At 42.3% G+C, this 14,365-nt stretch overlaps 1 protein-coding gene across 3 annotated transcripts in view; it reads right to left on the bottom strand.

Annotated features, from left to right (window-relative positions):
- Positions 1-14,365, bottom strand: part of shroom2a (shroom family member 2a) — a 57,477-nt gene that overhangs the window by 10,543 nt on the left and 32,569 nt on the right. For 2 of the 3 annotated variants that reach the window (XM_078168554.1, XM_033621996.2), the window contains exons 3-5: positions 13,145-13,267; positions 9,623-12,053; positions 8,633-8,718 (exon numbers count right to left, since the gene is read on the bottom strand). In XM_078168554.1, the coding sequence (XP_078024680.1) occupies positions 8,633-8,718; positions 9,623-12,053; positions 13,145-13,267 (2,640 nt within the window). Of the gene's footprint in view, positions 1-8,632; positions 8,719-9,622; positions 12,054-13,144; positions 13,268-13,847; positions 13,950-14,365 lie in introns of all 3 variants that reach the window. The other variant, XM_033621995.2, reaches the window with a different exon arrangement.

Here is a 14,365-nt window from a genome sequence, read left to right as displayed (position 1 = left end):
GCTTTAAGTGCAATGTATTGGCACGTCCAAAAGTCCTTAAATGGGTTTTGGATGTGCACAACTGCTATGTTTGTCATAATCAATAGCTGACATGAAACATGCACAATGTAACTAGACCCGTGATGTTGGAGAGTTACAGCAGACGAATTTTTGGGTACACTTAAATGGATGGTGGCCGATAAATCACAGAACATTTGCATATAGAAAACATTGTTTATAGTCTTTTATTATGGATTTTTCAATAATTACAGAGTTTTAATTCTCACCCATATTTTTATTTGTCGTATAAAACATTTTCCGACTGCAGACACCTCAGTGAAACAAGTCAATCCTCCCCATGTTCTATAATAGTGCGCCAGCTGCTGAGCCTTTTGGTGACTGCAGACCAGATTTCAATGTGCATGTGTAGTACCACGTTAGTATGATGCTGTGATTTCTCCTCTTTTAACCTCCTTGCCAGAAACAAGGAAGTGAGTTTGGTGACTCTTGGGAAACTACGAAAATTGGTCAAATATGCAGAAAAGTTGCAGTGATTGGACAAAATTGCACAGCTGCAGGGATTGGTTGAATTTGCGTCAACTGTTGCGATGCTGACAAAGCAACATCCTGGAGGGGCTGATTTAACGTCACGACACATTGGAACAACACGTTGGAACGCTGTCATTAACTTCATTCCAGACTATATGGTAAAAGCATGCAAACCCGTCACATACTGTGGTTTCACGCTCACAGATTACATTTCCATGCATGCTCTGATACAGATACAGAACGGTGACTTCTGGACAGACGGACGCCATAACTCAAACCTCCCAGTTGCAATTCTTACAAGCTGTGACAAGTTACCCAATAAGCAACTCTTGCAGCAGCTTACCCCTCCTTCATACCTCAGCCTCAGCTCTGCAGAGGGTGTGAGAAAGTTAACAGAGATATTACTGCAGTATCCAGCAGGAGGGATATGGGTTATGTATCTGTGCTGTAGGTGTATGGATACAAAACACTAACAAATGTAAGACAGTTATTTGTGTCCATACGATAAATAATTACTTAAATGAAAACTTTAACCTCCAAATGATCATTTATATGTCAGTTACTCACTGTGTTATGCTGAATTCCGGTTTTCTCACATGCCTCTTGTGAACGAAGAAACCAAAAACGGAGAAAATATTTTCTCAAAACATGTTTACAAACTAACACACAACTCGTGCAGTATAATCCAAGTCTCATTTATCAAGTCATATGCTAAACAGACAGCCCTTTTTGATAGGGATCTGAATGTAAAATGAAATATATCAATGCTAACTTTAAAGCAAGACTCCACTGACAAAAACAATAATTTTACCTCGCTGAACACAGGAGCTGCTGCTACCACTGCCTCGATCAGTTCGGTTGTCTGTGTCACTGTGTGACTTTGGTGAATCAGAACTAACCCTTTAAAACACTTAAGTTTCACTTTTAGTTCAGTTCCCCATCTGAAAGGGCTGACTGTTTGAGAAGTACTGAGCATATGACTGGACAAATGAGACTTGGATTATACTGCAGGAGTCGCGTGAGAGTTTGTTAACGGATGTTTTGATGTTTCCTGACTTCATTTTATCAAAACCTTTCTCCATTTTTTGGATTCTTGAAAGCATTCAAGAAAAACAACGCTTTCTTTATGAATTCAACGTAAGACAAGGTGATGAACTGCTGTAATAATGGTCATTTGGGGAAGCATTGGCGAAGTATTCCTGTCCATCAAAGTTGCCCAAACATCATTACTTTCTTCTCTGATCCTTTCACTGTGAACTTCTTTGTCAAATATGAGAATGAAACGCATTTAAAATAAAGCCAAGGTATGAGCTATAATACAGCTACACTAACATTAAGTATAACTCAATAACTGTAAAAAAGAAATGAATGAACCAACTCACCCTATGTGACTTTTTAACTGCTGTCATTTCCATAGAGCACTACTTAAAAAAAGCGACTGTCACACTGTGTGTCTGCTGGCTCTCTGTGACAGAAGCCACCTGTTGGTATCTCTTTACACCTGTATCAATAATACTATCTGGGTGGAGCATTTCTCACTTAGCTCATCTCTCAGACTTTTCAATGACAGTTACATCCTCTGCACTGTTGTTGTAATGCAAACGTGAGTGTCATCTGGTGTGGCTGCGACAATGGAGGTTGCTCAAGATAAGATACTCTACACCCTTCAATGAGTTTCACCTGTGGGAGTTTAGGTAATGCATAAAGACTCCTGAATAACTGGTTACAAACCATGAAGTCATCTTGACCACGTCACTCTACATAGTTTAGATATGATTCTGAGTAACTGGGGAATAAAGAGAACAACGTTTCTATATTATCGGTATTTAAAAGAGACCTATTGTGCTCATTTTTACGTTCATACTTCAAAAACACTATTTTTTCTTACACTGTCTGTGCTGGAACACCTGTGTTCACCCTCTGTCTGACAGCCTAGGTTTTAACGCCTGTCTCTAAAGTCCTCTTACCGAAAAAGCCCAGTCTGCTCTGACTAGTTACTGGTTATTCCATATCTCGGGGTCTCTGCAATGACTGTGACGAACAATAGCGGCACTTTCTACTTTTATTGGTGAAAATAATCACTAATAAAAGCTTCTAAACCACAATCTTCACAACCGGACATATTCCAGCAGGAATATGATCCGAAATCTGATCACCAAGATTGCATGTTTCCCTGGTGCTAGCATGTAGCTACATGTAGCAGTGTATGAAATGTAAACACTTCCAGTAGGGTGCCTGGAGTAGAAGACCATATTAAGCAATCTATCACGATCTGACACCAGCTTGTCTCGAAAGTAGAAAAAACAGTTGTAAACGAGTATTCAGAATGGTCTGAGGCCTGAGGCTTGTGCTAAAAGCCATCACTTTTACATATGTTTACCTTTTTATTTGAAACTTTGGCCACGTTATTGACTGAAGTATGTCAGACTCCGCTACCATAGGTGGAGATATGCCTCCTTTCAGCCGGTTGACCTATTACGTCACATACCAAACAATCGACAAACAAGTTAGCTACGATTAGCTAACGGCAAACTGGTACTATGGTGGACAACTTTACAACTCTGTAACGTTACATTTTGTCCTTTCAAAAAATGCTCTGGATGTAAATTTCGCCATGTTGTTACCAGCTTCTTCTGCTACGAATTTAATGGTTTTGACTTCTGGGTCAAAGCCCGGGGTGGAATCTGTGGAGCATGCGCAGAGCGCCTACGCCAGTTTGGGTCCGACTGACTGTGCACACGCAGGAGGAATTAATCTGGGTGTTTTAGATTTAGTATGATTTCAGTGGATTTTAAAACTCTGATTTTAGTTGGACTAATGCAATAAATAGATTTTCTCTCATGTCATGTAAACGTACTAACAGATTTCTTGTTAATAAACCAACCCAGATTCTCAAAACCAAGCCCAAGATAACCCACACAAGACATTATTTAACAAAAAGTGACACAGTGTCCCTTTAATACAAGAAAAAAACTAAGCTTCAATGGTCACAGCTGGCTCAATAATTCAAGAACTACATTTTAACAGTCATTGGAATTGGAATTTCTCAATTGTGGGATTAATAAAGGTGTATCTTATCTTATCATACTTTAAAGGGAAATTTCGTTTGTTTTTTTTCAACCCGTCTCCTATCGTCCTAAATTTGTTTAAAGTGACTAGTGACATAGAAATAATAGTTAGCATGTTAGCCGTTAGCCTAGATACAGCCGTAGCGTCAGACCTGTTAAAACTTAATTGAACGGGCATCCTTTCAAGTGCAAAGTTAGTCCACTAAACAAGCTTTTTCTCCACAAAGACTGCCTCAGCCGCTACGGCTGTATCTAGGCTAACGGATAACATGCTAACTATTATTTCTATGTCACTAGTCACTTGAAACAAATTTAGGATGATAGGAGACAGGTTGAAATAAACTGAAATTTCCCTTTAACATTAAAAACCACCTCACTGTTTTCATATGACAACAGTTCATATGGGATCATCAAAAGATCACACGAAGTCATCAGTGTTACCTGTAAACATTTCTGCCCTGCCCGTAAAACAAACAGTTACTAAGGAGATTAACTCCAGTGTGACTGAAGCACTTTATACACAGACAGCTTTATATTATTGTGAGCATTATCTAAAAAACTTCCAAGCTTTTACACAATTCCAGACAAAGTTGGAGTTGATATTTCAACACTGAGTGAAGATGTGAATGTGTGATTATAGGTTAGCAAACATTTTGCCAGTTAAACCAACCTACTGTGATACTGTTTTCTCAGTAGCCTTTCTCCAATTGTTGGAGGAAAAAAAGTCAACAGCATAATTCCTTATGTCTTTGAAAGCAAAATAAGAGTCTGCAGCCAGGCTAGCAGCTCTGTGATGGTAACGTAAAGCAAAGCCATTAAGCTGAATATTAATGTCAGCTAGGTATCAGAAAGGGGCAACCTCCAGGGCTAGCATAGCGTCAGCTAACTAAGCTAAATAACACAGTACAATGGCTAGGAAAAAAACATATGATTGGCTGATGCTTGACGGTGTCATTGGAGCGCTGAAAAAAAATTTGCAATGCATCACGCACATCAGCAGCGACAAGTGTCAGGAGTCAATTTGTAGCTTCACGTCACCGGCTTCCATTGTAAATGACGTCACTCTTGGTATGAACACAGCACAATGAGTTGGATGTTCAGTTTTTCCATTAAGTACATTTCGTTTTAATTGTTTAAGCTATTTTTTGCAAGCAAAAATTTGCATTAGCATTAGTTAGCTGTAAATACACCGTGCTAACCAAGCTAGTAGCTAGCGTTGGGGTTATCGCCACCCTCCTTCAAGATATGTCACCTCTGGCTCCAAAAAAATCCAATATGAGTCCACAAACCAATGGGTGACTTCATGGTGGCTACGTCCATTATCTTATACAGTCTATGATATAAAATTTACCACGTTTAACATGTCAGTTTAGCTTGTTAGCATGCTAACATTTGCTATTTAGCTGTACAGCTGAGGCCTGATGGAAATGTTGTTAGTTTAAACCAAAGTTTTGCACACATTAAATTTTTGACCTCATGATGCAGCCAGATAAAAATGTATAGGATCCCCAAAATTATTTGAGTTCATCCTGAGGGGAACATGAATGCCTGACCCAAATGTCATGACCATCCATTCAGTAGCTGTTAGAGATCTCTCAGTCTGGACCCCATCAACAGACCGACATTGCCATCCACAGAGCCGTGCCGCTGGCGTGCCTTAAAATCCCATTATGCAAAGTAACAGATCTTATTGATGATAATTTCATGCCTTCGGGCTGGCCTCCTGAACTCGGGTCGCCGTCACATTCTGCTGGAGGGCTGAAGAAACACTTCCTCACTGTCACAGACGTGGTCAGATGCCTCGCCTACACCCGTAAACCTCCAGTCAGCGACACAAAGCGCAGCCAGAGAGACGGCTTATGTTGTCACAGCTGCGCCAAGGCAGTGCTGCTGGTATGCATCGATAGATTATAAAGACTCCTCTGTTCCTCTACAATCTTACTGCCCTCATTTCACTGATAAAGCTCAGGAGTAAAAACACAATAAAATATCAAACTGTATACACTGAGAGAGCGATGACGACACCAGTGCAAGAGCAAAATAACAAATAAAAAATGTGAAGTAGAGCAGTGGTTCTGTATCTTTTAGAGTTGATTTTAAAGTTCTTTTACTTGTTTATAAAGCTTTAAATGTCCTCACCCCGGCCGGCATACATCAGAGATTTTATATCATTTTATGTTCCAGCCAGATCACTAAGGTCCTCTACTGTTTTACTTTTAAATGTTCCTCATGTGTCCCATAAAAGTACTGGTGAGAGAGCTTTCTGTTTTTACGCCCCTGAACTGTGGAATTCGCTGGTTGGGTTGCTTTATTTAATATTTTATTGTGTCTCATTGTCTTGTGTCTGTATCATTCCAATTTTGCTATGTGAAGCATTTTGGGCTGCATGTTTGTATGAAAGGTGCCAAATAAATAAAGTTGAGTTCCCAATCTTTTATCTTTGAGGGACCTTGTTACTATCGTTGAGTAACCTGACGACCCCTGACTGACATATTTTATGTTATAGTCAATGCATAACAATAAAACTACAGAGCAATTGATAAACTGTACAGTTAACCAAATAGTGAATGAAATAACTGCAGGAAGTTTGTGTAAAATGAGCTTTAAGAACTTTATATGCATATATATAGAGAGAATTACGAGTAAGTTGCCCCCCGTCAAATTTCGTCCGGCCTTCAGCTCTCAACAAAACTCTGACAAGTGTTATAATAGAAAACACTATTTCCTAGTGAAAAGGACAAGAAGTTTGCTTTGCTGCGGTCTGTTTTGGACCACAGCAGAGCAGAGGCCAGCCCGATGCGCCACAGTGTTTCCACTTGTTAATGTCTTTGCCGCTACGACGAGAAAATAAATGGAGCAAATAAAACTCCTTTTCCCTGCTGTTCGATGATAGATTTAGATCGCCAGTTGGAGTTATACACCAATCAGCCAAAGCATTCAAACCACTGACAGGTGAAGTCAATAACTTTGATTATTTTGTTCCAATGCATTATTCTGCTGGGAAACCTTTGGTTCTGGCATTTATGTGGATACCACCTGACATGTTCCACCCACTCAAACACCGTTGCAGGCCAAGTACCCCCCCTCATGGCAACAGTACTCCCCAATTGCAGTGGCCCCCCAGCAGGATAATGCACCATGCTACACTGCAAAAACTGTTTAGAAATGGCCTGGGGAGCAAGACACAAAGCTCAAGGTGTCGACCTGGCTTCTAAATTTCCCAGGTCCCAATCTGCTCAAGGATTCTTGTGATGTGCCGGTACCCCAGATGTACCCCTAATCCAAGGTGGGGCCTCCTTGGATCGGACTTGGCTCTGACCTGTGGAGGCATGGACACAGGATCTCTGGGATCGGGCGTTGATCTGCAATGGTGTTTGAGTGGGTGCAACATGTCAGTTGGTATCCACATGAATGCCAGAACCAAAAGGTTTCCCAGCAGAACAATGCATTGGAACAAAATAATCAAAGTTTTTCGCTTCACCTGTCAGTGGTTTGAATGCTTTGGCTGATTGGTGTAAATGCTGTTGCAAACGTCAGTTGGACTCAGTTTCTTGTAAAAGTGTGTGAGAGGGGATTACTTAAAATATAATTATTTTGAAAATGCTTCAAAAACAGAAGGGGATCGACATTTGTGTCAATAATAGTCAAATTGTTTTAAAAGATATTCAGTGTATTAACATTTATTCCAGGGCTGGTCGGCCTTCTTTGACCTTTCGTAGGCTCAGTCACTGGTATTTGTTCATTTATAAAGCCAAACTGGGTAAACTCCCTTCGTACATTTGTACTGATCAGAGATCTGACTGTAGCTTCAGTCTGAGATCTCAAGATTTAGATTTACTGTCTTGTCCTGGGGCACTGACTGAGCTGGGAAAGAAAGCTTTTATGTGCTCTGCTCCTCTCACTGGGAATAACTTTCAGAAAGATTTGAAACTACATGAGCTGGTCTCTGCCTGATTTTAAAGCTCTCATAAGTACAAGGATGAATAAGTCGGTTGGGTCTTGTCATTGTGCGTAGGTGTTCTGATATTTCTACCTGTTTTTTATTGTGTGGTTGTTTGGCTGTAACTTTTTGTGTGCTGCTGTCTCAGCCAGGTCTCCCTTGTAAAAGAGACCCTTGATCTTAACAGGACTTACCTAGTTAAATATGGGTTGAATAAAAAATGAAAATAAAATAATACTTGTGGTCATATTTTCAGTCTCAAACATAGCTTAGGTCATGAGATCTGCTACTTCAGTACACAAACAAATATTAGTGGGACCACAGCAGACTGCAGATGGACATTTAATACCCAGGAATTCACATAAAAGACCACAGGCCACAGTTTATTAATAATTGTATTTTTTTCCAATCATATATTTATTACAACTCCTGAGATGCACTGCTTTTACAAAGTGTTTGCTTGAGTCAGTTGAAGGTTCGGTACACATACATGTGTGTGCACATGATCAGCCTTATTTGGAGCCAAGACAAACCTGTATGTAGGTTTATTTTTTGACAAATTCAGTGTTTTCACTCCTCAGCACATAGTCCTGTTAGTTCCTTGGTTGTTTTAACTGTGAACTCTTCTAATGCAGGATGGGCTGTTTAGCAGAGAGTGAAGGTTCTGTCAGTACAGCATGTGTTCTTGTCTATCTGTAACCTTGTTTTAAATATCTTGAATAATAATCTAAACTTTAAAAGTAAGAATTTGTCATTTAGTTGTCTTCACAGAAATAAATGAAAAGCTAAGACATCAAAAAAGTCAGTTAAGACTCAAGAAGGTTTGCGACCCCTCCATGAAGCTTTGGCAACCCCTCGTGAGGGTCAGGACCACCAGTGAAATAGAGCACAGTCCATTATAATGTTAGCATTCAGTTTCAATTCACCCATTGATGACAGATAATAACACTAGTTTACTTCCTCTTAGATCTCCTATGATTACCCAACAGACAGTCTTTACAGTTCCTTGAGTTTTGCTTTCAGTACTGGAGACAAAAAACTCCCACTGCCAAAGACACTGGTGCACCAGCAGCTACATCAAACAAGATTTACTCACCCTGTGGCAGTGTTGAGCGGTTCAGCAGGTTTACTCTCCGTCTGGGAATATTCTGTCTCAGACCGTCTTGCGGGAACTTGAATCTTCTGTAGATAAAGGTTCAACAAACACGTGCAGTCAGTTAAGCAAAACCACAGAAGGGGATTTTTTTTAGTTATCTGAAAAGTTCTAAAAGTTCTACTCTATTGTTAATTAGTCAGACTAACTCATGCTGCAGCTTCCTGGTTTTCCAGCAGTGAACAAAACATCAGCGTGTTGATGCCCCTCTCTCTTCCTTAAGCTGAGGGTGTGTCATTATGAACAAACATGGATTAATATTTGACTTGGCTCAGTCCTTTCTGCTCCTGCTTCTTTCACTTCAGTGTTTGTCTTCATGGGATATAAAGCCACCTTGTGGGCCTGAGACAGTTGCAACCTTTAAGTGACTAAAAACAGTTTACAACCAAGAGGCTTCTCTTAAACCCTTTTACTGTCAAAACTTGTGCAAGTGCAGGATTTTTGAACGTGGGAAGACCCGTAACAATAGGTGATTTCTGATTGCCAGCAGACCAGAACCAGACAAGCATGCCTTTCTGTTTTTTTTTCCTCTTCTGGTGTGTCACGTTCAATGTCACAGACAGGCCAGGAAACGGATTGGTTAACAAGAGAGACCAGTATAAGGCCACTGAAAATGTCACTTATATCTGTTACTTATTCAGTCGCTCTCTTAAACTCGAATGATATTCAAACACTGCTTTGACAGAGACGGACAGCATTTTGTGGCAGCCCATCATTGCACTGTGTCGTTAAAGGGGCTAAAATTAGTGTCGTATTTTCATAACTGCCGATCGGAGCTGGAGTGAATGCCAGTTGTAACCTTTCCCACTAAAGACAAAAGCCAGATGTTGGCAGGTTTTTAGTCCAGTGGAAAAGGGTTTTATTTTGAAAATACCAATAAAACATTTGTTCAAACCTTTTTGAGATTGCAAACAATCAGCGTTTGTGCCTCACCTGTCCGTAGAAGTCAGCTGAAGGAGATGAACGGGATCTCTCGTGGAAGCATGCGTTCTTGTTTCTCTCCTCTGGTCCTGGATCAAGGATGTTATCGGCTGATCGGTACCGTCCAGAGGCTCTTGTTTCTGGAGGGGGTTTCTGTATAGTCCACCTGGCCTCGTACTCAGCGAAGGTGCCAAGTCTTTGCTGGTCTGGGAGGAACTGCTTGTTTGCAGAGTGAGGACCTCCCTGGACCTCTTCAGTGAACTCTCTGCCCCTGATGCCTTTCACTGTGTCCTCTGTTTCACTGGCAGAGGCAACACCTCGGGTCTTTGTCTCTGTGGGGTTCTCTGTGTAGCTCTGTGGGGGAATGTGATTGGGAAAAACTGGTTTTACACTTTCTTTGTGCTTCTGCTGGTCTAGTGAGGAGCTTTCATTGCGAGGGAGATCTTCCTTCACCCCAACTTCGTGGATTTTGTCTGGTTCAGAGAAAGACCGCACCTTCTTTTCTGCAGGGAAACGCTTGCGGCCACCAATGCGAGCTACCTGACCAGCAGCAGGCCCTGACTTACTCATCACAGACTCCGAGACAGTTGGCAGAGGGGTGACATCTTTCCTGGCCAGCCCTGATGAGGGGTAGCTAGGTAAGGCCTCAGCCGCAGGGTGCTCCACCAAGACCAGGTCTTTTCTCCTGAAAGACGTAGCCTTCAGCACCCTCGCTTGTGCTTCCTTCAGATTATCTTTGTAGGAGTTTGTAAAGGAGCCATCTGCAGAAGCCGGCGTGGTGCTTTCAGGGGACTTCCAGACATCCTGATCATCTTCAGCCTCGCCCTCGGTACCAGGAAGAGCAGCTGCACTCATACTTTTCTGCAGCTTCGCTCTTCTCATCTGGATTTCGTTCCTTAATGTGGTGGCAAAACGGTCACTGCGTCTCATCTGCTTGCTTTCAATGGATTCTTCAGAGTTTGGGCCTCTTGTTCTCTCATCTTGGCCTGCGGCATCCAGGGACAGAGAGTGAAGCATGGGGGTCGCCTGGGGGCAGATCTTGTTGCTCCCTTGGCTGTGATGTCTCATGTCTGGAGGTGATTCTCTCTGTTGTAGTGACAGGGATCTCCGCTGATCAGAATGTCTGCTGGGAGGATAACTCATGAACTGAGCCTCTGCATTTTGTCCTCTCTGACTTCCCCTATCATCAGAGCTGGATTTGGAGGTTTCTAGTACAGTAGTAACTTGATGCTTGCTGTATCCATTACTGTCTTTACTGTGAGGGGAGTGTTGTTGCTGTTGGGGCAGATGATACTTGACTTTGGTGACCGTCTGCGGGCTGAGAGAGTTACGCTCATTTCCAGTCTGTGCCAGCTCCACGCCTGAGACACTCTTCCTGTCCTCTGACTTTCCCGACATGGGCTGGGGGTTATGCTGCGAGGGCTGACACGTTGTGACACAGTAGTATCGGCTATGTCCGCTGCTGTCTGTGTTTTGGTCAGAGGCTGTGGTTGACAGGGAGGTGCTTACGTTCCTTCTCTGGTTCTGACCAAAGTGCTGTGCAGAACCGTTTGTTGGCAGTTCCTGCATGCTACAATAGTAGCCACCTACGTTCTGTGGCTTTGGAACAGACATCGCCCAGGGCTGAGAATAAAAAGTGCTTTTGTCACTATGTTGTCTTTGATGGTGGGGCTGGCCTTGCCGAACATCACTGCTGGAGAGGGAGTACTGCTTGTTTGAGCTGAACTGGTTGTGATTTGATTTATCAGATGAAGTGTAAGAACCGTCGCTGTCATTTTTCAGGGATGGGTTGTGGCTGCGGCGATTTTCTGTGGAAATCTTAGAGGGTGCGTGTGATTCAGGTCCTTCAGGGTGAGCTATAATGAGCCCCCTTTCATGTACCTTCGTCGCAGCAAAACTGTCACTGCGTGCAGGTGGAGGGGGAGGGGGAGGAGAGGGGGACGCAGTCTTCTTTTTTTCAGGGACGTGCCAAACAGGTCCCAAGCTGGTCCTACTTGAAGTGGAGTGGCGGGAGCCGGCTGAATCCTCAGCCTGTGGACCCGCGCAGCCTGAGTTGACTCCTGGCATCTGGAAATACGCCACCCTGTCGTCCTGTTTGACTCCCTCGATCAGGCTCTGGCTGTTTCTGCCATTGTTAGGCTTTCCACCTGCGTCCCACTGACTGACTTTATAGAGCACATTCTCTGTCGAGGCAGCGTTGCTCTTTGAGAGGGTGTAGTCTGGCGTGCCAGAGCTGGTGGAGAAGGAGCTGTAGGCTGAGTCTCGTTTCCCTCCTCCAAGATGCTCCATGCTGTTGTTGGACTTGGCAGGTGACAGCTGACCGGCAGGGTACGGATGTGAGACATGCTCTAGACTGTCCATACTGCCGAGAGAGCTGAACTGGTCGGACACTCTGCGCAGGTTTGTTTGCTCCCAGCCAGAGGAGAGATCAGTGGAGGATGAGCTGGAGGTTAAAACAAACAGCCAAGTGAGAAAATACAAATAACAAGCTGCAAAATTAGCCATTTAACTACAGATTCTTACAGTGAGAAGAGTACTTTGCCCACAAAATGACCATTTTTAAATCACTCATTCACTCACCCTAACCCTTTACTTATTTATCCAGTCGTGTGCTCAGTGTTTCCCAAACATGCATTTTCACTAAAATCTTACTACTTAAAACACTTCTGCATAAACAGTGCAGGCATGTACTCATCTGTGTGTGAGACTGTTTATGCTCAAGTGTTTTAAATAGTAAGGTCTTAGCTATAATGCATGTGTTCGAGAAGTACTGAGCGTACAGGTGAACAAATCAAACTTAGATTATACTGAATGAGTTGGGTGAAAGTTTATAAACCAACGTTTTGATTTCGTTTTGCTGCTGTTGCACTTAACACCCCTCTGGTATCAAGTCCTTTTCTTTACGTCGTTATCCACCGCGGCCAGTATGGCCTCACTGAGGGCAGGATTCGCAACACTCGCTAGATCCTTTCATCAGCAACCAAACAGAAAAACATTTGCTCTCTATTTATTGTACAGGGTGGTTTTGCAGGCTGTTCGTTTTTAAAATCTAGGTCAGAGGGAATTTTTAAAAATCTGGTTGCTATTTACGGGATCTTGTCTATTTAAAAACCAGCCCAGAATAAATGTTGGCATTTGATGTTTCTGCAAACCACCGATGTGTAACATTTGTACGTCATGATGCAGCAGATATGTTAAAACTTTTGTGTTTAAATTTTCAATTCTATGTTGTAACAACGCTGTAGTTAAACGTGGTCCCCTTTCACCCTCATGAATAAAGACAACTTTAACACAACTTAAAGCCTAAATGTATGTCTATTTGACCCTAGAATGCATGAGTCTTTACTATCTGAGATGCACAAAACTTTTTTTTTTTTTTTTAATCCTTTTATTCAGCAGAAGATAGCGGTTATATAAAGTGTGTGTAGCACAACAACCCAAGTGTTTTAAGCATAATCACATACTCTTGATCTTAAAATGCTTGATGTCTAAACACTGAGAGTCAAGAGGCAAACTTGAAGATCTCAGAGTTACCTTGCATCATATCTGGTGTGCCAGACTTGCGTGGGTGGAGACTGTGTTTTGGCAGTCTCTGATTGGCTCTCGTTGAACTTGGTGGAGTGCCAGGAGTGAGGCCTGCTTATGGGTTCGTTCCGCCTGCAGAGAGGGCAAAAAACACAGCCTGGATTAGAGACCTGGCCCATATGGAAAACACGATGTGCTCGCACATATGAATCTGTGCAAACTTAAAGTTAGGAAAACATTAACTTATTTTATTGCATCTGTACTGAGGAAGTGCTTTTTGCTTCATTTTCGATTTACTCCAACACTTTTTATCTTCATCAAAACTTTGTATTGCTCTGAATATGAAACATACCCTTTGAAGCGATTCTTTCTGTGTTGCATGTCAGGAAAATGTGAACAGAACACATCAGCTTAAAATGACACTAAAGCAAATTTCATTTCCTCATCAACACAAAGACATGAACGTGTGTATACATGTAATTGACAGTGTGTTGCATGCTGAACAAATGGGATGCACATCTTTCGTCTAATGACATGAACCACAAGACAATCCACAGACACATGCCAATGAGGGCAGGTAATAAACCACAGGAGAGGCAGGAATGAAGATGATATTATCACTAGACAGATGATTAATATGATGAGGGGCACAGGGAGTGGAAAAAAAAGGGGAAGAGATACTACTGATTACGATGAAGCCACAGAACCGTACCTCATGGAACTTCGCAAAATCTTCGTAAGAAAGCTTCTCGCCACATGCACGTCATTCTCAGAGGGCATTTTCTGAGCTACAATATCCACCATTTTCATATTCCTGGGCAGCAGGGGGAGGAACACACACACTAAGAGCTCGTAGACAATTGACTGGACTTAAGACAAGACAAAGACCATCTGACATTTGTTAAAGTTTGTGCTCACTATATGTGTATCTGTATGTTGGGGAAGTCAGTGTCTGAACAGGCTCACTAAGACAAAGGTTCTCTAAATCTCTGATCCAGCTGAATTACCACAGAGTGCTCAGTAGTGTGCAGCCTACAGGAGCGTACATGTCTGCTGATACTTGGTGTTACAGCCCCCTCTCCTGGTCGCATGAATGCATAGTCATGATGTCACAGTTTGGAGTGTCATGGAAGTTGAGAGGGTGAGAATAACCCTGTTATGACGGATCACAGAGACAATACCAGAGTGAAACAGTTCTCCTCGTCTCTTATTAGGCTCATTACTGAAACC

This window comes from Epinephelus lanceolatus, chromosome 6 (genome assembly GCF_041903045.1).
Source record: "Epinephelus lanceolatus isolate andai-2023 chromosome 6, ASM4190304v1, whole genome shotgun sequence".
Classification (NCBI taxonomy): domain Eukaryota; kingdom Metazoa; phylum Chordata; class Actinopteri; order Perciformes; family Serranidae; genus Epinephelus; species Epinephelus lanceolatus.
This window is presented reverse-complemented; position numbering and strand designations above follow the sequence as displayed.